Genomic DNA, 24,320 nt, shown 5'->3' with positions numbered 1-24,320 from the left:
TAATTTTAATGGTAGGTTTATTTGAACAGTGAGAAACAGAATAACAAAAAAATCCTGAAAAACGCATGTCAAAAATGTTATAAAATGATTAGCATTTTAATGAGGGAAATAAGTATTTGACCCCTCTGCAAAACATGACTTAGTACTTGGTGGCAAAGCCCTTGTTGGCAATCACAGAGGTCAGACGTTTCTTGTAGTTGGCCACCAGGTTTACACACATCTCAGGAGGGATTTTGTCCCACTCCTCTTTTCAGATCTTCTCCAAGTCACTAAGGTTTCGAGGCTGACGTTTGGCAACTCGAACATTCAGCTCCCTCCACAGATTTTCTATGGGATTAAGGTCTGGAGACTGGCTAGGCCAGTCCAGGACCTTAATGTGCTTCTTCTTGACCCACTCCTTTGTTGCCTTGGCCGTGTGTTTTGGGAAGGAGGTTCTCTGGCTGAAGGAAGGAGGTTCTCACCCAAGATTTGACGGTACATGGCCCCGTCCATTGTCCCTTTGATGCGGTGAAGTTGCCCTGTCCCCTTAGCAGAAAAACACCCCCAAAGCATAATGTTTCCACCTCCATGTTTGACGGTGGGGATGGTGTTCTTGGGGTCATAGGCAGCGTTGCTCCTCCTCCAAACACAGCAAGTTGAGTTGATGCCAAAGAGCTCCATTTTGGTCTCATCTGACCACAACACTTCTGTTTCTCACTAAATAAACCTACCATTAAAATTATAGACTGATCATTTCTTTGTCAGTGGGCAAATGTACAAAATCAGCAGGGGATCAAATACTTTTTTCCCCTCACTGTAGTGCACTACTTTTGACCAGGACCCATAATGAAATTCCCTATATAGTGCACTACTTTGACCAGGACCCATAATGATATTCCCTATATAGTGCACTACTTTTGACCAGGGTAATAGAATGAAAGTGTATTACCTAGTAATTATCTTGTTGTTCTTCTTCTCCTCCACTTACCTCCTTTTTCCTCCATCTCTCCCCTCTCTGTTCCTCCATCCCCCTCTTTCCCCTCCCCTTCATCTCCCCTCCCCTCACCTTCATCTCCCCTCCCCTTCCTCCCCTCTTCTACGTCTATCCCCTCCCCCCTCACCTTCCTCCCCTCTTCTACATCTCCCCTCACCTTTCTCCCCTCTTCTACGTCTCTCCCCTCATCTTCCTCCCCTCTTCTACATCTCCCCTCTCCCTCCTCCCCTCTTCTACATCTCTCCTCTTCTTCTACATCTCTCCTCTTCTTCCTCCTCTCTTCTACGTCTGCTTCTTCCCTCTCTCTCCTATCCCTCTCCCCCTCTCCACTCCCCTGTCTCACACCCTCCCCCTCTCCATTTCACCCCCCCTCTCCTCCCCTGCTGTCCTCGTCTCATCCCCTCTCTCCTCTCCCTCTCCACTCCGTCCCCTCCCCCCTCTCTGCTCCCCTCCTCTCTCCCCTCTCCACCAGAAATAATGCTACTTGGCTACTTCTGTCTGCGTCTCTGAGATCCATAGGGGTTGTCCTCAGCTCTGTACCCTGGTCATGGAGCCTGGAGGCTGGGTTAGGATTGTACCTCACTGTGGGAGGATGGAGGTTCCCCTATGTGGCTCTACGCATCGCCAAGAGAGACCTAATGTTAGAACGGAGGAATGGATGGTCTGGTTTGATTGGAGGTGGGTGTGGAAGCAGCTCTCATCAACTTCAACCTGCGCCGTGATTCGCTGCTTCACTGTGTGGGTGTGCCCAGAGCGAATGGGGTGGTGTTTGTGGTGGAGCTAGCAGAAGGTAAGAAGGGAGGAGAGGGTGAGGAAGGAGAGGAGAAGCAATCTAATTGTTCAATTTTGAGAGCAGCTTCTGTCCGTCGAGTCTACTTTGGATACTATTGACCAATGTCCTTCTCTTCCTCCTCCAGCTCGCCCTCCCTCTCTCAATCCTCGCTCCCTCCCTCCCTCAACCATGTGTGTATTACAGCATTTTTTCCACTATAATAACCTCAACAATGTGTGTATTACAACATTACCTCCACTATAATACACTCAACCATGTGTGTATTACTACATTACCTCCACTATAATATACTCAACCATGTGTGTATTACTACATTACCTCCACTATAATATACTCAACCATGTGTATATTACAGCATTACCTCCACTATAATACACTAAACAATGTGTGTATTACAACATTACCTCCACTATAATACACTCAACCATGTGTTTATTACTACATTACCTCCACTATAATATACTCAACCATGTGTGTATTACAACATTACCTCCACTATAATACACTCAACCATGTGTATATTACTACATTACCTCCACTATAATATACTCAACCATGTGTGTATTACTACATTGCCTCCCCTATAATATACTCAACCATGTGTATATTACAATATTACCTCCACTATAATACACTCAACCATGTGTATATTACTACATTACCTCCACTATAATATACTCAACCATGTGTGTATTACTACATTACCTCCACTATAATACACTCAACCATGTGTATATTACTACATTACCTCCACTATAATATACTCAACCATGTGTGTATTACTACATTGCCTCCCCTATAATATACTCAACCATGTGTATATTACAATATTACCTCCACTATAATACACTCAACCATGTGTATATTACTACATTACCTCCACTATAATATACTCAACCATGTGTGTATTACTACATTACCTCCACTATAATACACTCAACCATGTGTGTAGTACTACATTACCTCCACTATAATACACTGTGTATTACAACATTACGCAGAAATGCTTGTAAGAGATCTCAAATATAGTGTGTTAGGTGATCTAGTCAATGACAGCAGATCTAGGGGATCTAGTCTGTGGAGGTAGGAAATCTAGTCTGTGAAGGTAGGGGATCTAGTCTGTGGAGGTAGGAGATCTAGTCTATGGAGGTAGGGGATCTAGTCTGTGGAGGAAGGAGATCTAGTCTATGGAGATAGGGGATCTAGTCTGTGGAGGTAGGGGACCTAGTCTGTGAAGGTAGGGGATCTAGTCTGAAGGTAGGGGATCTAGTCTGTGGAAGTAGGAGATCTAGTCTGGAGGTAGGGGATCTAGTCTGTGGAGGTAGGGGATCTAGTTTGTGGAGGTAGGGGGATCTAGTTTGTGGAGGTAGGAGATCTAGTCTGTGGAGGTAGGGGATCTAGTCTGTGTTGGGTGATCTCTTGTGTGTTGGATGATCTGGGCTGGGCTGCAGGGCAACTTGATCTCTGTGTTGTTGGTTGTGGATCTCTCAGTGGATCTCTCAGTGGATCATTCAGTGGATCCTGTCCTCCTGACCTGGACTAGCGGCCTATCCTTTGTGATGTGGTAGCTTCCATTGGATCTGGTGTTGGTAATCTGCTTCTGAACAGCGGATCCAGTGTGTGGGATCTTGCCCTTTCCCTTTCCGGTGGATTTAGTCTTTGGGATCCGGCCCATCATTTGAGCGGATCCGGTGTTTGACGTTTTGTCAGGGGATCTTGTCTCGTGGTTCTGGTCAGTGGTTGAGATCTTGGGAGATCCGGTCATTGAGATCTGGGCTTCGACAGGGGATCCGGTTTCTGTCAGCTTGCTGTCGTCAGTGGATCTAATCTTGGTATCCTCTCCCTCATTGGATGATCCGTCGTGTGGGATCTGGTCTCCATCGTCATCCTCAGGGATAGGATCTAGCTTTACCTCCACATACACTCTCTGGGGTAACACCACTAGCCAGCACTTAGAACAGCTGCTCTCGAAGTACGGATACAGCGTCTCTGTGAAGCGGTGCGTGAAGGTGAACAGGAGTTTGTCCCTCATCGCGTCCCAGAATTCCACCTGACCCTCCTCCCAGTCCAGAAACATCTAAAGATAACATAAAACGTCATTGTCCATTAGGCACTAAATGGAAATTGGTTATTGTATGTCCCCTTCAGGCAAGGAGAAGATGGATTATCTGTAACAAATTATAAATGAAGAAAAAAGGAAAGCTGTTGTTGGCGCTCTTTCTTACAAGGTAAAACTACAGAAACAGAAGACTAAGTTAGACACACAGGGTCAACAGTTAATGAACCTCTCTAGGGTATGTGGGACGAAATCGTCCCACCTACTCAACAGCCAGTGGAATCCCGTGGCGCGTTATTCAAATACCTTAGAAATGCTATTACTTCAATTTCTCAAACATATGACTATTTTACACCATTTTAAAGACAAGACTCTCGTTAATCTAACCACACTGTCCGATTTCAAAAAGGCTTTACAATGAAAACAAAACATTAGATTATGTCAGCAGAGTACCCAGCCAGAAATAATCAGACACCCATTTTTCAAGCTAGCATATAATGTCACATAAACCCAAACCACAGCTAAATGCAGCACTAACCTTTGATGATCTTCATTAGATGACACTTCTAGGACATTATGTTATACAATACATGCATGTTTTGTTCAATCAAGTTCATATTTATATCAAAAACCAGCTTTTTACATTAGCATGTGACGTTCAGAACTAGCATACCCACCGCAAACTTCCGGTGAATTTACTAAATTACTCACGATAAACGTTCACAAAAAACATAATTATTTTAAGAATTATAAATACAGAACTCCTTTATGCAATCGCTATGTCCGATTTTAAAATAGCTTTTCGGCAAAAGCACATTTTGCAATATTCTGAGTAGATAGCCCAGCCATCATGGGCTAGCTAATTTGACACCCACCAAGTTTGGCCCTCACCAAACTCCGATTTACTATTAGAAAAATTGGATTACCTTTGCTGTTCTTCGTCAGAATGCACTCCCAGGACTTCTACTTCAATAACAAATGTTGGTTTGGTTCAAAATAATCCATAGTTATGTTCAAATATCCTCTGTTTTGTTCGTGCGTTCAAGACACTATCCGAAGGGTGACGCGCTTCGTGACAAAAAAATTCTAAATATTCCATTACCGTACTTTGAAGCATGTCAACCGCTGTTTAAAATCAATTTTTATGCGATTTTTCTTGTAAAAAAGCGATAATATTCCGACCGGGAAACCCTGTTTACGTTCAAAGACGAAAAAATAAAAACATGGTGTCGCCTCGTGCACGCGCCTCAGTCTCATTGTTCTCTGATCGACCATTATCCAAATGCGCTACTGTTTTTCAGCTAGGGCCTGCAAAGACATCATTCAGCGTTTTGCCGCCTTCTGAGAGCCTATGGGAGCCGTAGGAAGTGTCACGTTACAGCAGAGATCCTCAGTTTTCAATAAAGAGAGTGTAGAAGCCCAAGAAATGGTCAGAGTGGGCGCTTCCTGTAAGGAATCTTCTCAGGTTTTTGCCTGCCATATGAGTTCTGTTATACTCACAGACAGGGGCGGAAATCCCTGGGGGGACTGCGGGGACACGACCCCCCCATCCTGGGAAAAATATGATTTGTCCCCCCCAATATATCACTGAAACATAACTATGTAATTTAAATAATATTAAAAATACACAATGAAAGCAATTGTGCTGATTATAGACACTTAATAGCGCGTTTTTAAGTTTCAAAAGATTGCAACCCCCCCACCCTTTTCCTCACAATGGTTTGATCCACTGGCAAGGTAACAGAGGGGTCGTAGCCACTGTCTGAAAGGCACTCAATGAACGTAACTGACGTGAGGTTAATCCAGTCAATCGCGCACACACACTAGCTGAATATGCAGAGCTAGCGCGCAAATATTAACTATTAAGCTAGCTAGTACCTATTCCATTTATGTGGCCTCGTCAAAGATGGAATCTTTGCTATCGTCAATTTATTCCGAGATCAGCATGCAGATGATGTAAGTTAGTGCTTCAAAGTCCCTGTGATAAGGTTAGCGATAAACTGAAGTCCAAACTGAACAGAACTACACTCTCTTCTACCATTGTCTTAAATATATTTAATGGTCTCGTTGCAAAAGCTAAATTGTCGCAAGGGAACTTTTATTTATTTATTTTATTTAACCCGGGTAGCAAAGATTATAGCAAACACCACTGAAACTGAATTGGTGCTCGCTAGCTTTGCAAATTCAGCTATTGTTGGAAGCCAGCCAATATGAAAGAAACTATTAAAATTACAAAAGGTTGCAGCATATGTTGTGTGAACTCATACAGCTGTCAACTCTTGTCATTTTAATCCGTTTCAAATTTGCTAGCTACCTTTTAGATCGAAGCCCAAATAGAATGATAAAAGATAAGATGATAGAAGCCCATCTCCTACTGTAAATAACCTACACACTGTGTGTGTGTGTAGCCAGCCAGCCAGGTAGAAAAATGGCAGAAAAATAAAAGACGGACATCAGAGTATTTTTCAGTACACCAAAACGCAAAGTAAGAACCCTAGTAGCCTAATATCTCAAAGACTAGTTGATAAAATGTTCATAAGAAAGAAATGAAATTCTAATGGAAATGTTTCACAATGATGTCATTAGGCAGAGCAGGCAACAGATGGCACACAGACAGCAGAGTTGGGGACAGATATGCAGGGACAGACTGGCAGAGACAGGGAGTCTCAGGTAAGTTTGTTGAGTCTTTGTTTGGCAACATTATGAAAGGTTCTCCATTTTTTTTACTTGTAAAATAGGAACATAATTGGAAAATGCCATGGATACCCCCAGTCTCAACTTAAACTGGTGACTGAACTAAGATTTGTTAAAGGCAATGGTATTGCTGTTGTGAGTAGTTGTGTAGTTTTGGGTACCGGTAGTTAGGAGTACGGCAAACACCTTATTTCTTTGGTTCCTTAATATACATTTACCATATTACAATGTAGGCTATGTGTTACAGCACTACTTTTGGTGTCCCCCTCAGGAATTGCTCTTGAGAAAATGTCATGTAATTGTCCCCCCCAAAGTTGATATCAGATTTTCGCCCCTGCTCACAGACACCATTCAAACAGTTTTAGAAACTTTAGGGTGTTTTCTATCCAAAGCCAATAATTATATGCATATTCTAGTTTCTGGGCAGTAGTAATAACCAGATTAAATCGGGTACGTTTTTTATCCGGCCGTGCAAATACTGCCCCCTACCCTAGAGCGGTTAACTAAATCTATTTTATTCTATTCTAATACTTATGGGTGTGCCTCCCCCTCTCTCAAGTACACCCTCTTATCTAACTATTGCCCCACCTTGATCCTGTGAAAGGGGTGGGACCAGTCCAGAGGGAGGGTGGTACAGGGTGTGGTCATGGCACGGTACGTCCCATTCCGTAGGCTGAGGGTCCATAGCCCCTCCTCCGGACACGCCTCAAACTCCTCCCTCCTACGCACCGATTGGCTGGCCACACCAACTGTCCAGTTGCTGCTCTCTCCAACCTTGAAGCAGGATATATTTGTTATTATTATACTCATGTATACTTAAAATTATATTTTGAATTGTACCGACAAAGTAACATTCCTGAAATACAGATATATATAATATTCCTCCAATACCATCAATAAAGAACCTCCATCAGTGTGTGTGTTTATGGGCCCTGGTCAAAAGCACCAAGAACCTCCATCAGTGTGTGTGTTTATGGGCCCTGGTCAAAAGCACCAAGAACCTCCATCAGTGTGTGTGTTTATGGGCCCTGGTCAAAAGCACCAAGAACCTCCATCAGTGTGTGTGTTTATGGGCCCTGGTCAAAAGCACCAAGAACCTCCATCAGTGTGTGTGTTTATGGGCCCTGGTCAAAAGCACCAAGAAACTCCATCAGTGTGTGTGTTTATGGGCCCTGGTCAAAAGCACCAAGAACCTCCATCAGTGTGTGTGTTTATGGGCCCTTGTCAAAAGCACCAAGAACCTCCATCAGTGTGTGTGTTTATGGGCCCTGGTCAAAAGCACCAAGAACCTCCATCAGTGTGTGTTTATGGGCCCTTGTCAAAAGCACCAAGAACCTCCATCAGTGTGTGTTTATGGGCCCTTGTCAAAAGCACCAAGAACCTCCATCAGTGTGTGTGTATGGGCCCTGGTCAAAAGCACCAAGAACCTCCATCAGTGTGTGTGTTTATGGGCCCTGGTCAAAAGCACCAAATAGTGAACAGTGTGCCATTTGGAACCCATCCTCAGTCAGTGAGTACCCCACCTCCACTGTCCAGCAGTGGGTGCCGGCGCTGAATCCTTCCCAGCCCAGAGTGCAGTTGATCGGGTCAAATCTCTCCGGGTTAGCGGGCTGGATCTGGATCCTCTCCTTTCCCAGCTGGACAGAGGTTAGCCCAGGGGAGAGGACCAGAGATGGGCAGGACGTGGTCGGGTCCAGGGTTACTGGAGCTGGAAGGGAGGGGTTGTGGGACAGGGAAAGTGAGAGGGGGAGATAGGACACACACCACTCCGTCCCTCCCCCCAGACTCACTGTAAGGGGTTATGTGCAGCATGTCGTTCCAGACGGTGTAGCGGAGGTTGGTCAGGTGTTTAGACACGTCTATCAGAGGACCACACACCTCCTCTGGCTCCCCATGACTCTGCCACGTCCTACACACACACACACACACACACTCTCTATTCTGTTACAGGGCTCTGTGTGTGTTTGTGTATGATTTGTTCCCTAAAAGAAAACAAAAAGAGAAGCACAGAGCGAGCGAGAGAGAGAGAGAGAGATAGTCTGCATACCTCTTTACTGTCTCCTGGTAATTCTGGAAGACAAAGCAATGTCTTATCACATTTATGCCAATGCACAGTATGCCATCACACACACACACACACACACACACACACACACACACACACACACACACACACACCACCCCCCCTGCAGAAAGGCGATGTCATCCCTGTCTTCCTTCATCTCTTCCTCGATCTCTCGGATGGTTTTAGCCAGCAGCTCCATCTCTTTTCCCATTCTCTCTCTCTTCTCCTTCATCACTCTATTCCTCTCCTCCTCTTCCTCCCTCAGCCTTGCTAGCCTGGCCCCCTCCTCCTCTCTCAGGAACTGGTGCAGCTTCTCAAACTCCTCCTTTATCTGTCTCTCTGTCTGCTGGGCATGGCTCTGGGGGAGGGACGGAGGAACGTAGGGGGGAGGCAGGGTGCACAGATGTGATAACTTTGTGACAGCTGATTTGTGACAACTCATGTAAAAGGGGCTTTATAAATACAGCGATTGTTTAGTTGTGATTGATTCATTGACAGACCGACAATGCAAGTCGTACCTGGTTGTGTTGGGAGGCGTGTTCAAAGATCCGCGTAACCTTCTCAAACCTCCTGCTCTTCCCTAGCAGCTTCCCCAGTGAAGTGTTCAGCTCCCCCTGGTGGGCAGTAGGAAGAATGACAACCAGCGTATCACAATACAATAGATGTATACTTTTTTTTTTTTCATAGCGACTAGTGTTGAACATTTGCTAGTAATAGTTCAGTGCAATGCATCGGACGATTGTTGTTCGATGTGTCAATGTGTTTGTCCCCATCCAAATAAACCAAATAAAAAAAATACAAAGGCGATTGACTATGATAAACACTTTATCTACCTCCCCAATGCAAAATAGTTTCAAAAAATGTCAACATATATTTTGTGGAAAAGAGATGTTTGTATGTTTCTTAACGACGCAGCATACTCAGGGGAGAACGATTCCCTCATTGAAGCCACGGAAAGTCAAGGCCGACCGCGGTACTGCAGACGTTGTTAGCAGAAAACAGGATCCCTCATTATATGAATGAGGAAATGGCAAACTCTCACCAGAGATGTTCGATCTGGTTCAAGTCCGGGCTCTGGCCGGGCCATTCAAGGACATTCAGACTTGTCCCGAAGCCACTCCTGCGTTGCCTTGGCTGTGTGCTTAGTGTCGTTGTCCTGTTGGAAGGTGAACCTTCGCTGCAGTCAGGTCCTGAGTGCTATGGAGCAGGTTTTCATCAAGAATCTCTCTGTACTGTGCTCTGTCATTTTTTCCTCGATCCTGACGAGTCCCAGTCCCTGCCGCTGAAAAATATCCCCACAGCATGATGCTGCCACCTCCATGCTTCACCATAGGGATGGTGTCAGGTTTCCTCCAGATGTGACGCTTGACATTCAGGCCAAAGAGTTCAATCTTGGTTTCATCAGACCAGAGAATATTGTGTCTCATGGTCTGAGTATTTAGGTGCCTCAATTTTGAGTCTCATAGCAAAAGGTCTCAATACTTATGTAAATAAGGTATCTTTTTTTATACATTTGCAAACATTTCTAAAAACCTGTTTTCGCTTTGTCATTATGGGGCATTGTGTGTTGATTGCTGAGAATTTGTATTTATTTAATGCCTTTTTGAATAAGGCTGTAACATAACAAAATATGTAAAAAGTCAAGGGGTCTGAATACGTTCCGAATGCGCTGTATATGACAGACACGTCTTGCCATTTATGAATGTGTTATTCAATGTGTTTCTATGGGATATAGTAGTAAAGGACAAATTCAATTATATACCTACAGGGGTCCTAAAACTCTAAATCAAATAGCTAAATGATCCATGGTATGACCAGCTTAACACCATTGCATTTGTTAGTTTAGTAGAACCCCAGGGCCCCGGTGGGTGGAGATTTCACTTAAGGACCAATGGAATGTTCTAAAATGTACAAACTCCACCCATCCAGGGCACCGGGCCATGCAAAATGAACTCGCCACTGTCAAGCTCTGCTTACCGGCTATGGAGTGGCTGCCCAGAGGTGGGACTCTGGAGAATTTAAATAAATGTGCCGTCCATCAAATTGTGTGGTACTTCACTTGCATGATCATTGAGAAGCAAAATAACAGTTGTAGCCTGGGTTACGCAGATTGTTTTTCCCCAATGCAAAACTCAGGTGGGGAGTTACATGCAGCCAGGGGCGCAACTTTCACTAGGGACGGAGGGGGGGGGACATGTCCCCCTCACATTGAGAAATTGCATTTTTGTCTCCCTCCAGTTTTATCATTGGAATGTGATACAAAAAAACGTTGACGTGTGGTTTGGGACCATGCGGACACCTCCAAGCAGTCGGGTAGGCTGTTTGGAGAGTTTATATGACAAAAAAGCAAACCAAAAAAAGTTGTCAATTCCACTTCTAAAACAAAAGGTTTCGCTGCATACAGCGATCTCGGCAGCATTTTCCATACAAGCAAGACACAGACAGGCAGTCTAAATAGTAATTTAATGTTCTGTTTTCAGCATCATTACAAACACAGGGAACAGACAAGCAGTCAAAATAGTAGTGTTCTTTTTCAGCATCTCAGGCTAAGATATGGCAGCATAACTATAAAGATTACGTCATCACAAATGTAAACGTGTGGTTAAAACGCAGATTGTTTTTCCCCAATACAATGCCCTGCTTCTGCAATATCCTTACTTACAACAGCCAGAGAAGGTTGTAGCCTTCTGCTACTGTAATATCCTTAGTTACAACAGCCAGAGAAGGTTGTAGCCTTGTGCTACTGTAATATCCTTAGTTACAACAGCCAGAGAAGGTTGTAGCCTTGTGCTACTGTAATATCCTTAGTTACAACAGCCAGAGAAGGTTGTAGTCTTGTGCTACTGTAATATCCTTAGTTACAACAGCCAGAGAAGGTTGTAGCCTTGTGCTACTGTAATATCCTTAGTTACAACAGCCAGAGAAGGTTGTAGCCTTGTGCTACTGTAATATCCTTAGTTACAACAGCCAGAGAAGGTTGTAGCCTTGTGCTACTGTAATATCCTTAGTTACAACAGCCAGAGAAGGTTGTAGCCTTGTGCTACTGTAATATCCTTAGTTACAACAGCCAGAGGTTGTAGCCTTCATCCTTTATTACGATCCATGATCTTGACTGTCTTACCGATGACAGTCCATATTGGCTGTCTTACTGATGACAGTCTATACTGGATGCCCAACTGATGACAGTCTATATTGGCTGCCCAACTGATGACAGTCTATATTGGCTGCCCAACTGATGACAGTTGGAGCACGTCTCTTTGCTGATGCCGCGTTGCCCAGTGAAGGTTCTACTGCAGCCAAAGGCTCATTAGTATAACTGAGAAATTGCCCAAAAATCGTACAAATATATATTAACAGGCCCATGGGCCGCAGGCCATGTCACCTTTTTCATTTTTGTATTTTAATATATAAAAAAAATGTGTGTCAATTTTGACCACCCCACCCAGTAAAAAATGGTCCAGCCCATCTGGCATTTGCCAGATGGCCAATTCTCCCCTGGCTTCTATCCTGTACAGTGGGGGGAAAAAGTATTTGATCCCCTGCTGATTTTGTACGTTTGCCCACTGACAAAGAAAGGATCAGTCTATAATTTTAATGGAAGGTTTATTTGAACAGTGAGAGACAGAACAACAAAAATATCCAGACAAACGCATGTCAGAAATGTTATAAATTGATTTGCATTTTAATGAGGGAAATAAGTATTTGACCCCCTCTCAATCAGAAAGATTTCTGGCTCCCAGGTGTCTTTTATACAGGTAACGAGCTGAGATTAGGAGCACACTCTTAAAGGGAGTGCTCCTAACCGCAGCTTGTTACCTGTAAAAAAGACACCTGTCCACAGAAGCAATCAATCAATCAGATTCCAAACTCTCCACCATGGACAAGACCAAAGAGCTCTCCAAGGATGTCAGGGACAAGATTGTAGACCTACACAAGGCTGGAATGGGCTACAAGACCATCACAAAGCAGCTTGGTGACAAGGTGACAACATTTGGTGCGATTATTCGCAAATGGAAGAAACACAAAAGAACTGTCAATATCCCTCGGCCTGGGGCTCCATGCAAGATCTCACCTCGTGGAGTTGCAATGATCATGAGAACGGTGAGGAATCAGCCCAGAACTACACGGGAGGATCTTGTCAATGATATCAAGGCAGCTGGGACCATAGTCACCAAGAAAACAATTGGTAACACACTACGCCGTGAAGGACTGAAATCCTGCAGCGCCCGCAAGGTCCCCCCTGCTCAAGAATACATATACATGCCCGTCTGAAGTTTGCCAATGAACATCTGAATGACTCAGAGGACAACTGGTGAGTGTTGTGGTCAGTGGAGACCAAAATGGAGCTCTTTGACATCAACTCAACTCGCCATGTTTGGAGGAGGAGCAATGCTGCCTATGACCCCAAGAAGACCATCCCCACCATCAAACATGGAGGTGGAAACATTATGCTTTGGGGGTGTTTTTCTGCTAAGGGGACATGACAACTTCACCGCATCAAAGGGACGATGGACGGGTCCATGTACTGTCAAATCTTGGGTGAGAACCTCCTTCCCTCAGCCAGGGCATTGAAAATGGGTCGTGGATGGGTATTCCAGCATGACAATGACCCAAAACACATGGCCAAGGCAACAAAGGAGTGGCTCAAGAAGAAGCACATTAAGGTCCTGGAGTGGCCTAGCCAGTCTCCAGACCTTAATCCCATAGAAAATCTGTGGAGGGAGCTGAAGGTTCGAGTTGCCAAACGTCAGCCTCGAAACCTTAATGACTTGGAGAAGATCTGCAAAGAGGAGTGGGACAAAATCCCTCCTGAGATGTGTGCAAACCTGGTGGCCAACTACAAGAAACGTCTGACCTCTGTGATTGCCAACAAGGGTTTTGCCACCAAGTACTAAGTCATGTTTTGCAGAGGGGTCAAATACTTATTTCCCTCATTAAAATGCAAATCATTTTATAACATTTTTGACATGCATTTTTCTGTTTTATTTTGTTATTCTGTCTCTCACTGTTCAAATAAACCTACTATTAAAATTATAGACTGATAATTTCTTTGTAAGTGGGCAAACGTACAAAATCAGCAGGGGATCAAATACTTTCCCCCCCCACTGTATGTGTTATTTCATACTCTTTCAGGTTCCCTAACTGACTAAAAGTCTTTCTGCACTGGGAGCCTTCTCTTCCTGTGTGTGTATCGTCTCATGCTTTTTTAGGTTCCCTAACCGGGTAAATGTCTTTTCACACAGAGAGCAGTGGTAGGTCTTTTTTTCTGTGTGTGTTCTCTCGTGATATTTAAACCCCCCTAACTGGGTAAAAGTCTTTCCACACAGGGAGCATTCGTACGGCTTTTCTCCTGTGTGTGTCCTCTCGTGTGTTTTCAGGTTCCATAACCAGGTAAAACCCTTTCCACACTGAGAACATTGGAAAGGCTTCTCTCCAGAGTGTATTCTCTCATGCTCTTTCAGATGCGATGACTGGTTAAATTTCTTTTCACAATGGGAGCATTGGAAAGGTTTTTCTCCTGTGTGAGTCCTCTCGTGCTCTTTCAGCTTTGATAACCATTTAAAACTCTTTCCGCACTGGGAACAGTGGTTTGTCTTCTCTCCCTGTGTGTGTATTCTCTCATTCTTTTTCAGGTTCCCTAACTGGGTAAATGTTTTTCCATTCTGAGAGCAGTGGTAGGTATTTTTTTGTCTGTGTGTCCGCTCATGATATTGAAAGCCCCCTAACTGGGTAAAAGTCTTTCCACAAATGGCACATTGGTAAGGCTTTTCTCCAGTGTGTGTTCTCTCGTGCTCTTTCAGCTTTGATAACCAGGTAAAACTCTTTCCGCAGTGGGAGCAGTGGTGTGGTCTCACTGGTTTGGGTGTCTCTGGGTCTGGTTCCCCTGAGGGACTCTTCCCACTGTCAGAGGGAAAGTCTGGCCTCTCTCCTGCCAAAGACAAACAGAGTATTTAGTTAAACTGAAATGAAACCTCCACATGATTAAACTGTCTTCCTATGAGGTTTAATCCAGACTAGATCCCAAACGGTACATTTGGATCCTGGATGGTGATTGGTTGATCGCTGTTAGTTATTCACAATAATCAACAGGTAATGCCTGTTAAAGGGATATTTCGGAATTTTCACAATATCTACTTCCCCAGAGTCAGATGAACTCATGGATACCATTTGTATGTCTATGCATGCAGTTTGACGGAAGTTTCTAAGTAGCCGTAGCGCAATTGCTAACTAGCGTTAGCATAATCACTGGAAGTCTATAGTATCTGCTAGCATGCTAGCATAAACTAACTAACTTCCTTCATACTTGACAGAGAGACATAAAAATGGTATTCACAAGTTCATCTGCCTCTAGGGAGTAGATAAAGGGCCTCGTTGCTAAAATCCTGATGCATCGCTTTAATAGTTCTATTTGAATTATCCCTACGCATCCACTGTCCCACAGCCCAGCCTGGCAATTCATAAACTAATCTCCATTTTTACCCCATGCTTCTTGCCTAACATTTGGTATGAAACAGAGGGGAATTGTATAAACCTTGCCATCTGTAAGACCCAATCAAATCTCCGATGTGCAGAACGGAATCACGGATTACAGACATTAAAACAGAATTCAGCAACATTAGAAAATGTATTGATCATAGTAGGAAATCAACTAAATGTATTGAACTAACTAGAAAATGTATTGATTTGCACAAGATTATGATAAGACATGAACTTAATTGATCCGTACATCGATCAAAATGCCTAAGTGAATGGTATTTTCATTCATTATACTGCTCAATGTCCCACTACTAACACAGTCTACTGCACAATACCCCGGCCCAGGTTGGAAATATCAGTTTTTAATTAGTTGACTATCTTCTATTATATTCTGCAATATATTCTTGCAAAATTCTGTTTCTATCTCATTTAATTTTATAGTATTGTTGCACTGTCAAGAGATAAACCTGTAAGGAAGCATCTTATTGCCGGTGTAGGCCGTCATTGTAAATAAGAATTTGTTCTTAACTGACTTGCCTAGTTAAATAAAAAGGTTAAATAAAAAATAAATGGCACTGTTTACCCCACGTTCATCATGTTTATATAACAAATAAACAAAGGTGAACTTGATGCGACTGTGTTAGCTTTAGTTGGCTAGCTAGCAAGGGAAAAGAAGATTAGACTGCCAGCATAGAAATCATTTCTGTTTAGAATGGACAACCAGTGTGCTTGACTAGAAACTATGCTTACAGAAGCTTTTTCTCCTCTCAACCTCAGAAATAGAACTAAAGACTGGCTGATGCCTGCTCTATATCTGTTAGACAGTGGTATCAGAAATAGAACTAAAGACTGGCTGATGCCTGCTCTATATCTGTTAGACAGTGGTATCAGAAATAGAGCTAACGACTGGTTGATGCCTGCTCTATATCTGTTAGACAGTGGTATCAGAAATAGAGCTAACGACTGGTTGATGCCTGCTCTATATCTGTTAGACAGTGGTATCAGAAATAGAACTAAAGACTGGCTGATGCCTGCTCTATATCTGTTAGACAGTGGTATCAGAAATAGAGCTAACGACTGGTTGATGCCTGCTCTATATCTGTTAGACAGTGGTATCAGAAATAGAGCTAACGACTGGTTGATGCCTGCTCTATATCTGTTAGACAGTGGTATCAGAAATAGAGCTAACGACTGGTTGATGCCTGCTCTATATCTGTTAGACAGTGGTATCAGAAAGACCATGTATTAGTTGATATTTTAGTTTGTGTTATTGAATAGAAATGTTCTTATGCCTTATTGCTTAAATTCAATAACCTGTTGTTTAATTTTTAACATTTAATCCATATCAAAATAATCCTTCCTTTTCCTGATTCGGTCCTCTTCATAATTTGGCAATAAAATACAACCTCTTGTAATAATAGACATGATATAGTATCTTGGAGATTTCAAATCAGATCGGACCATTACCTGATAACTAAAAAACGAATAACACCATTGAGATTTTAAAAACAAATTCATTAAATAATGTTTAAAAACATATACAATAATTTTGCTCTCATGGGCAAACTGCAGAGTTTGTGTTAAAGTGTGTACACCGCGGATAAAGATGAACAATAATGACTGTCTACAATAAATCATTAAAATACTGAGAGAAATTTGGGAAATTATATTATTTTATACTATTACAGTTGCTCAGAGAAAGAGATTTTGTTTAACAAGTAATAACACATTCTCAAAAAGGAAGGGGTCAAAATTATAGGCATCTCAGTTTTCAATTCCTGAAATAGACACCTCTGTTCTCAATACCACTGGTCATCTGACCAAAGCACCAGTTCCAATCCAAGTGCCAAAGCTGGTTAGAAAACTCCAGGCGTTTACATGTATGGGATGACATGAAAATAGAGCCGTTTGGCCACGTACGCCAGTGGTGGGTTTGGCGTCGAAATTAGAGCAGAAAATATCCCCATAGCTACTGTAAAATATGGTGGTGGATATTTTATGTTATGGGGCTATTTTGCTTCCACTGGGGCCCTTGTTAAGGTCAACGGCATCATATCCTGGTACTTCACATATTACCAGGACATTTTAGCCAAAAACCTTGTTGCCTCTGCCAGGAGGCTGACACTTGGCTGCAAGTGGATCTTCCAGCAAGACAATAACCCCAAGCACACATCAAAATCTGTAAATAAATGTATAATTGGCCTCAAAATCTCAAATGTTGTTTCAATCCATCTCAATGACTTGAAATGTATTGAAAACCTGTGGTTTGGATTGATAAGGACAGCCCATAAGAGACAAAAAGATTTCACAGGTCTGGAAGGATTCTGTATGGAGGAATTAGTCAAAGATCTGGAAGGATTCTGTATGGAGGAATTAGTCAAAGATCTGGAAGGATTCTGTATGGAGGAATTAGTCAAAGATCTGGAAGGATTCTGTATGGAGGAATTAGTCAAAGATCTGGAAGGATTCTGTATGGAGGAATTAGTCAAAGATCCGGAAGGATTCTTTATGGAGGAATTAGTCAAAGATCTGGAAGGATTCTGTATGGAGGAATTAGTTAAAGATCTGGAAGGATTCTGTATGGAGGAATTAGTCAAAGATCCGGAAGGATTCTTTATGGAGGAATTAGTCAAAGATCTGGAAGGATTCTGTATGGAGGAATTAGTTAAAGATCTGGAAGGATTCTGTATGGAGGAATTAGTTAAAGATCTGGAAGGATTCTGTATGGAGGAATTAGTTAAAGATCTGGAAGGATTCTGTATGGAGGAATTAGTTAAAGATCTGGAAGGATTCTGTATGGAGGAATTAGTCAAAGATTTGGAAGGATTCTGTATGGAGGAATTAGTCAAAGATCTGGAAGGATTCTGTATGGAGGAATTAGTTAAAGATCTGGAAGGATTCTGTATGGAGGAATTAGTCAAAGATCCGGAAGGATTCTGTATGGAGGAATTAGTCAAAGATCTGGAAGGATTCTGTATGGAGGAATTAGTCAAAGATCTGGAAGGATTCTGTATGGAGGAATTAGTCAAAGATCTGGAAGGATTCTTTATGGAGGAATTAGTCAAAGATCCGGAAGGATTCTTTATGGAGGAATTAGTCAAAGATCTGGAAGGATTCTGTATGGAGGAATTAGTCAAAGATCTGGAAGGATTCTGTATGGAGGAATTAGTTAAAGATCTGGAAGGATTCTGTATGGAGGAATTAGTCAAAGATCCGGAAGGATTCTGTATGGAGGAATTAGTCAAAGATCTGGAAGGATTCTGTATGGAGGAATTAGTCAAAGATCCCTCAAAACAACACTTTTTAGAAACACATTTTAGAAAAAGGCTCAGTGCCGTTATTCTCACAATGTGAGGTATTGAAAGGTAATGAAAACAGAGATGTCCATAATTCTGACCCCTAACTTTTTACGAATAAAATGAAAATCAAATTGTATTTGTCACATGCACCGAATACAACAGTGAAATGCTTACCTACAAGCCCTTAACCAACAATGCAGTTTTAAGAAAATACCTACAACAAAAAAAGTATGAGATAAGAATAACAAATAATTAAAGAGCAGCAGCAGTAAATAACAATAGTGGAGCTATAAACAGGGGGCACTGGTACAGAGTCAATGTGCGGTGGCACCGGTACAGAGTCAATGTGCGGTGGCACCGGTACAGAGTCAATGTGCGGGGGCACCGGTACAGAGTCAATGTGCGGTGGCACCGGTACAGAGTCAATGTGCGGTGGCACCGGTACAGAGTCAATGTGCGGTGGCACCGGTACAGAGTCAATGTGCGGTGGCACCGGTACAGAGTCAATGTGCGGGGGCACCGGTACAGAGTCAATGTGCGGGGGCACCGGTACAGAGTCAATGTGCGGGGGCACCGGTGTCGAGGTAATATGTACATGTAGGTAGAGTTATTAAAGTGACTATGCATAGATAATAACAGAGAGTAGCAGCAGTGTAGAAGAGGGGGTGGGGGGGCTGGGCAGCCATTTGATTAGCTGTTCAGGAGTCTTATGGCTTGGGGGTAGAAGCTGTTTAGGAGCCTCTTGGACCTCGACTTGGCGCTCCGGTACATACTACCTTTGAGAATATCTTTCTCTGAGCAATTGTATAGAATTCCTCCATTTTGTGAGCGTACACTATAGGCTAGCTCAGTATTTGAATAATGTATTGTTTTCTTCATCAACCGTCAAGGACTTGATCATGACTCTCAGTTCCATTATATTACACAGAATTCCATTCTTTTACTTTTAGATGTGTGTGTATTATTGTTGTTGTGAATTGTTAGATACTACTGCACTGTTGGAGCTAGAAACACAAGCTTTTCACTACACCCGCAATAACATCTGCTAAATGTGTGACCAATAAAATTTGATTTGATAAGAGTCATTGGATGAAGGCGTCTTCTGTACGGGGGAGTTTTGTTAAGAGGCCAGATGCTCGGTCTGAACATTAACATGCATCGTTTGTGGTACGGTTTTGGAAGCATAAGGACCTTAATTTTCATATCAGCAAGAAATTATATAAAAAATGAAAAAAGGTTACAGTGAGGGTGAGGGTTCCCACACGGCCATCGCCATGTTACAGAGGGTGTTTACAGAAAACAGCCGGAAAACAGAGTGGCCTACCTGTGCTAATTAGCTATCTGTGTCTCCTAACACCTGTGTGTAAACAGAAGACAGAGTGGACTACCTGTGCTAATTAGCTATCTGTGTCTCCTAACACCTGTGTGTAAACAGAAGACAGAGGATTCCTCATTGTATCTGTGCCATTATAGTGTCTGTGACAGCCTTATGGGCAGCGCCATTGAGGCTATCTCCATTTTGAAGTAGTCCATTTTCTTCTTCACGATTGGCTGATCCCACCTGATGACCCGGTTGGACGTGACTCCAACTGGGTCACCAGGAGGTTTCAGCCAATGAAGTTGGAAGTCCCACCCAGTTGACTACATTGAAATGATGGAAGCCTTCAATGGCTCTGCCCATACTAATAGTCTTTTGGCCACTAAAGACCTCTATCATTCACTGTGGTTAAAACAGTGTACAGTAGTGGAGGCTGGTGGAAGGAGCTATAGGAGGACGGGCTCATTGTAATGGCTGGAATGGATCCGAAGGTGGTTTCTATATGTTTAATACCGTTCCATTTATTCCATTACAGCCATTACAATGAGCCTGTCCTCCTATAGATCCTCCCACCAGCCTCCTCTGGTGTACAGTAAGTGTATATTTATCATTTGGTTAATTATCTTGATGTGATATGAAAGTAGAGGGATTTATGTTTCTAGAACTGTACCGCAATTGAGAACCGATTCACGTTTAGATTGAGTTTTTGGCTGTCAGAGCCAATTCGCCTCTAAACAGAACATTAAAGGTTATTTTAGCTCATTATCATCACCCCACTAGTTACTTACCGGCGTTCATCAGATCTCCAGTTTTGTCTTCCTCATTTTCCAATGTGACAGTAACCTCCCCCTGCTCCTTCACTCCAAAAACGACATCCCCCTCTTTCACTCTGAACGCTTCTGTATCTCCTTTCACTGTGACGTCCTCCTCTTCCTCCTCTTCTTTCACGACAATATTAAGCCACAGACCCTCTTTCTCCGTCCAGCAGACCTGTTCTTTGGCAGTGGGGGAGTAGTTTAGTGAGCTCATGGTCGGGGATGTTAGCTAGCTAGTTAGTTAGCATAAACAACTAGCCTAGTGCTAACTTAACCAGCCAGCTAGATGACTAACAACGTAAATATGCAATTAAACGGGGTAACTAGTAGATACGACAGACGTGTGTTTCAAACACAGCAACTTCCCATTCACCGAAACCGTCTAAAGAGCTACAATGTTCCGGCTATGTTGGCTAGCAAGCTACGGGGCTGGCTGACAAGCTCCTTCTACTTCTTCGGGGTTTATCTGCGGGTGGCAGTCAAAGTGTAATGATGCATTACCGCCACCTACTGTACTGGAGTGTGGGCCAGAGACCGGGAGAACTGAAATCCTGTCGGCCTTTTAAAAAATTATATAAAGATTGGAGACTGTATATAATTATGTTCTACTTGGTACTCTCTTTAAACAGTGGTTTAGTGACAGTTTTTTTGTTGTTGCCAGTGCACAAAAAATAATAAATAAATGGTGTCATAATTTCTTACACACATTGACTTGAAGAAATGTTTGTATTTTTATACCCTCAAACACCAAATTTGGCCTACCTACTTTCAAAATATGCCATCATCGCTGTCAATCGTGAATGATATTCTCTATGATCTGTGATTAAAAAGAAAGGAAAAATCCCCCAAAAATGCTTCTATGTGACATCACAGCGTGGGATTAAAAGTAAGAAAAACTGTGATTTTCAAAACCTAAAACGAGGTTTGGAAAATGTTTCAACTTTTGATGATGTCATCAATAGAGATGTTTTACTTAATTTTTTCTTCTGCAAAACGTAGAAATGTGCTGTTTTCACATATGTAGACACTGGTATTGTGCTAGAAGGAGATTTGATTTGATTTGATTTTTTTAGGTAATGAAAATGAAGTTGTAAAGTGATCGAATTGCAAAAAAATAATAATTTACTGAAGATATAGAACTTTCAACATACAGAAAGTGTCACAGTGGGATGTGTTTTGCTTCACACATTTTGAAAGTTCTTGACAACTTGATTGATGACCTGCAAAACATTTTGGGACTGTTCCAACAGTCCCAAAATAGGCCCCCACACTGGCCCATTTTAAGGGCCCACACACTGGCCCATTTTAAAGGGCCCCCACACAGGCCCATTTTAAGGGCCCCCACACTGGCCCATTTTAAGGACCCCCACAATGGCCCATTTTAAGGGCCACCACACTGGCCCATTTTTTCCCTTGAGGCCTTTTTTGTGAATCCCCCATTATTACCCAGATAATAATATTGCTAAAAAAGAAACAAGTTACACTAGCCCACTGGGCTAAAAGTGAACAAGCCCATCTGTCATTTGCCTGAAATGCCAGATAGCCAGTGTGCTTGTGTGTGTGTGTGTGTGTGTGTGTGTGTGTGTGTGTGTGTGTGTGTGTGTGTGTGTGTGTGTGTGTGTGTGTGTGTGTGTGTGTGTGTGTGTGTGTGTGTGTGTGTGTGTGTGTGTGTGTGTGTGTGTGTGTGTGTGGCCTCATAGACTAGGTCATATTTCTCTACGTGTCAGTTAAGTGTCAAAGCACATGGAGACAGGAACCGAAATAACACTTCATGATCTTAGTGGCATAACTCTTTTGTTGCTGAGAATTTTCCTGCACCACATAAAATGCAGATGAGCTTCATGATTTACATCAATTCACTGAAAACCTGCAGTAACACACGGTTAAATTAACAGTATCACACTTCATGTAGCCTCATATTAGCCAGCTAATAGACTAACCACCGATCAAGCAACATTATGGACTGAACGTTCAAATCCTGTTGCTGCAGGATTCTTTTGCTGCGACAATGCTGGTCAAATTACGATGCTACATCTGTATGTATGTGGCATGGCAACGACAACAGAGTGGATTACGAAACATACAGTGCAAACCACACACACTATCTTATGTAACTGCACAGATATGCCACATAAAAGTATCTGCTAAATGGCAGAAACTCGATGAACAGATATTTAAATGCGAAGTTACATAAATTAGGGGTGTAGGTAGCTTGTAGACCTGTCTGTCTGTCTGTCTGTCTGTCTGTCTGTCTGTCTGTCTGTCTGTCTGTCTGTCTGTCTGTCTGTCTGTCTGTCTGTCTGTCTGTCTGTATGTATGTATGTATGTATATATGTGTGCTTGTCTGTCTGTCTACCAGTCTGTCTGTGTGCTTGTCTGTCTGCCGTCTGTCTGCGTGCCTGCCTGCCTGTCCGTCTGTCTGTCTCTTACCTTACAGTCAGGTACAGCCTCCGTTATGGGGTAGACTCTGTGCCCCTCGTGGGTCTCAGTCAGTCCACACTGACTGCACACTGGCTCCAGGTCATCCACACAGAACAAGGTAAACTTCTCTCCATGCTCCCGGCACAGCTCTGGATCTCCAGGGGGAAGGACGAAGCCCTCTGCCCCAGGGAGAAGGGCCTTGAGCGGGGTGGAACCCCCTGAGAGGGACCCTAATGCTCCAGCTTCTAGTCTGAGAGCCTCCATGGTTTATTTTTCTGAGCAAGAGTGCAAGTTGGAGAGAGGAACGAAAAGGGGAGGAGAGAAAGAGAGAGGGAGGGAGGGAGGGAGGGAGGGAGGGAGGGAGGGAGGGAGGGAGGGAGGGAAAGAGAGTGTGAGAGAGAGAGAGAGAGAGAGAGAGTGAAAGAGGGAGACAGTTGTGAGAGAGAGCGGGAGGGAGAGGGAGAAGAGGGAGGGAGAGACTGAAGGAGGGAGGGGATATTGGTATTTTGTGTTCATGTGTGTTTGTGTGTGTGTGTATGCATGTGTTTGTGTGTGTATGGGTGCGTATGTGTGTGTGAGTGGGTGCGTATGTGTGTGTTTGTATGTGTGTTTGAGTGTGTGTGTCTATCAGTACCTGTGTGTAACTCCATGAACTGAATGCTAGATGTATGTATGTAACTCCATGAACTGAATGCTAGATGTATGTGTGCCATAGAGGTTAACTTTAGTATCTGAACTCTTTCAAGTTCTTTGAGCTTTTTCTTTAGCCTACATGTGCAAGATGGGCGGGGTTTACCTATTTTGGGACTATTTTTATTGGTCCTTAGCTCCTGGCAATCACAGATGAAGTAGTGTTGAATCCAGCGTAGGTCAAATTACAAACCCCACCCCTCTCTCTCTCTCTCTCTCTCTCTCTCTCTCTCTCTCTCTCTCTATTCAATTCAAGGGGCTTTATTGGCATGGGAAACGTGTTAACTTTGCCAAAGCATGTGAGGTAGATCTCTCTCTCTCTCTCTCTCTCTCTCTCTCTCTCTCTCTCTCTCTCTCTCTCTTATATATATATATATATATATATATATTTCCCCTACTCTCTCTCACCAGACACACCAAGCCTAGGGCCCCAATCCTTACCACGTCTGTGGTTGGTATCTACGGTTCAAATCCTACTTTAAGCAGGGAACATGGAAGCTGAACCTCACATGCACACATAACTGGAGACTCAGACTGACACTAATACTTGATTTAATGCTTCATTAAATGCTTCTTCAGGTTACGAGCGAACATACCTGGGTTCAAATAGTATCCGCTTTCTTTCAAATACTTTATCTGGGCTTGATTGAGCTTGCCTGGCAGCAATGGAACTCATAGGCAAGTCTCAAAAGTCTAGAACCCTGCCCATCTGGCACTCC

General features: G+C 43.1%; 2 protein-coding genes across 2 annotated transcripts; both read right to left on the bottom strand.

The window, feature by feature from the left end:
• LOC106593014 (E3 ubiquitin-protein ligase TRIM35) lies at positions 1–23,201 on the bottom strand. Its single transcript, XM_082967221.1, has 8 exons — positions 22,921–23,201; positions 9,100–9,195; positions 8,706–8,939; positions 8,564–8,589; positions 8,307–8,425; positions 8,040–8,224; positions 7,105–7,290; positions 1–3,843 (listed from the first exon to the last, which is right to left on the bottom strand). The coding sequence occupies exons 1-8, from the start codon at positions 23,173–23,175 to the stop codon at positions 3,274–3,276; spliced, it is 1,671 nt and encodes a 556-aa protein (XP_082823347.1). The 5' UTR covers positions 23,176–23,201; the 3' UTR covers positions 1–3,273.
• LOC123731409 (uncharacterized) lies at positions 11,026–21,026 on the bottom strand. Its single transcript, XM_045709927.2, has 2 exons — positions 20,464–21,026; positions 11,026–14,510 (listed from the first exon to the last, which is right to left on the bottom strand). Exons 1-2 carry the CDS (start codon positions 20,702–20,704, stop codon positions 13,720–13,722), a joined length of 1,032 nt encoding a protein of 343 aa, XP_045565883.1. The 5' UTR covers positions 20,705–21,026; the 3' UTR covers positions 11,026–13,719.
• Positions 23,202–24,320: the final 1,119 nt, after the last annotated feature.

Source organism: Salmo salar, chromosome 02 (assembly GCF_965601325.2).
Source record: "Salmo salar chromosome 02, fSalSal1, whole genome shotgun sequence".
Classification (NCBI taxonomy): Eukaryota; Metazoa; Chordata; class Actinopteri; order Salmoniformes; family Salmonidae; genus Salmo; species Salmo salar.
This window is presented reverse-complemented; position numbering and strand designations above follow the sequence as displayed.

Bases quoted from the DNA above. Each gene is read 5' to 3' on its own strand.
- LOC123731409 (XM_045709927.2), bottom strand. From the start codon at position 20,704: ATGAGCTCACTAAACTACTCCCCCACTGCCAAAGAACAGGTCTGCTGG. The intron at 14,511-20,463 runs GTAAGTAACTAG...TGTCTTTGGCAG, and splicing joins TGGAGATCTGATGAACGCCG to GAGAGAGGCCAGACTTTCCC.
- LOC106593014 (XM_082967221.1), bottom strand. From the start codon at position 23,175: ATGGAGGCTCTCAGACTAGAAGCTGGAGCATTAGGGTCCCTCTCAGGG. The intron at 8,590-8,705 runs CAGGGGGGGTGG...TGCTTTGTCTTC, and splicing joins GGGATGACATCGCCTTTCTG to CAGAATTACCAGGAGACAGT. The intron at 8,426-8,563 runs GTATGCAGACTA...GTGTGTGTGTAG, and splicing joins TACCAGGAGACAGTAAAGAG to GACGTGGCAGAGTCATGGGG.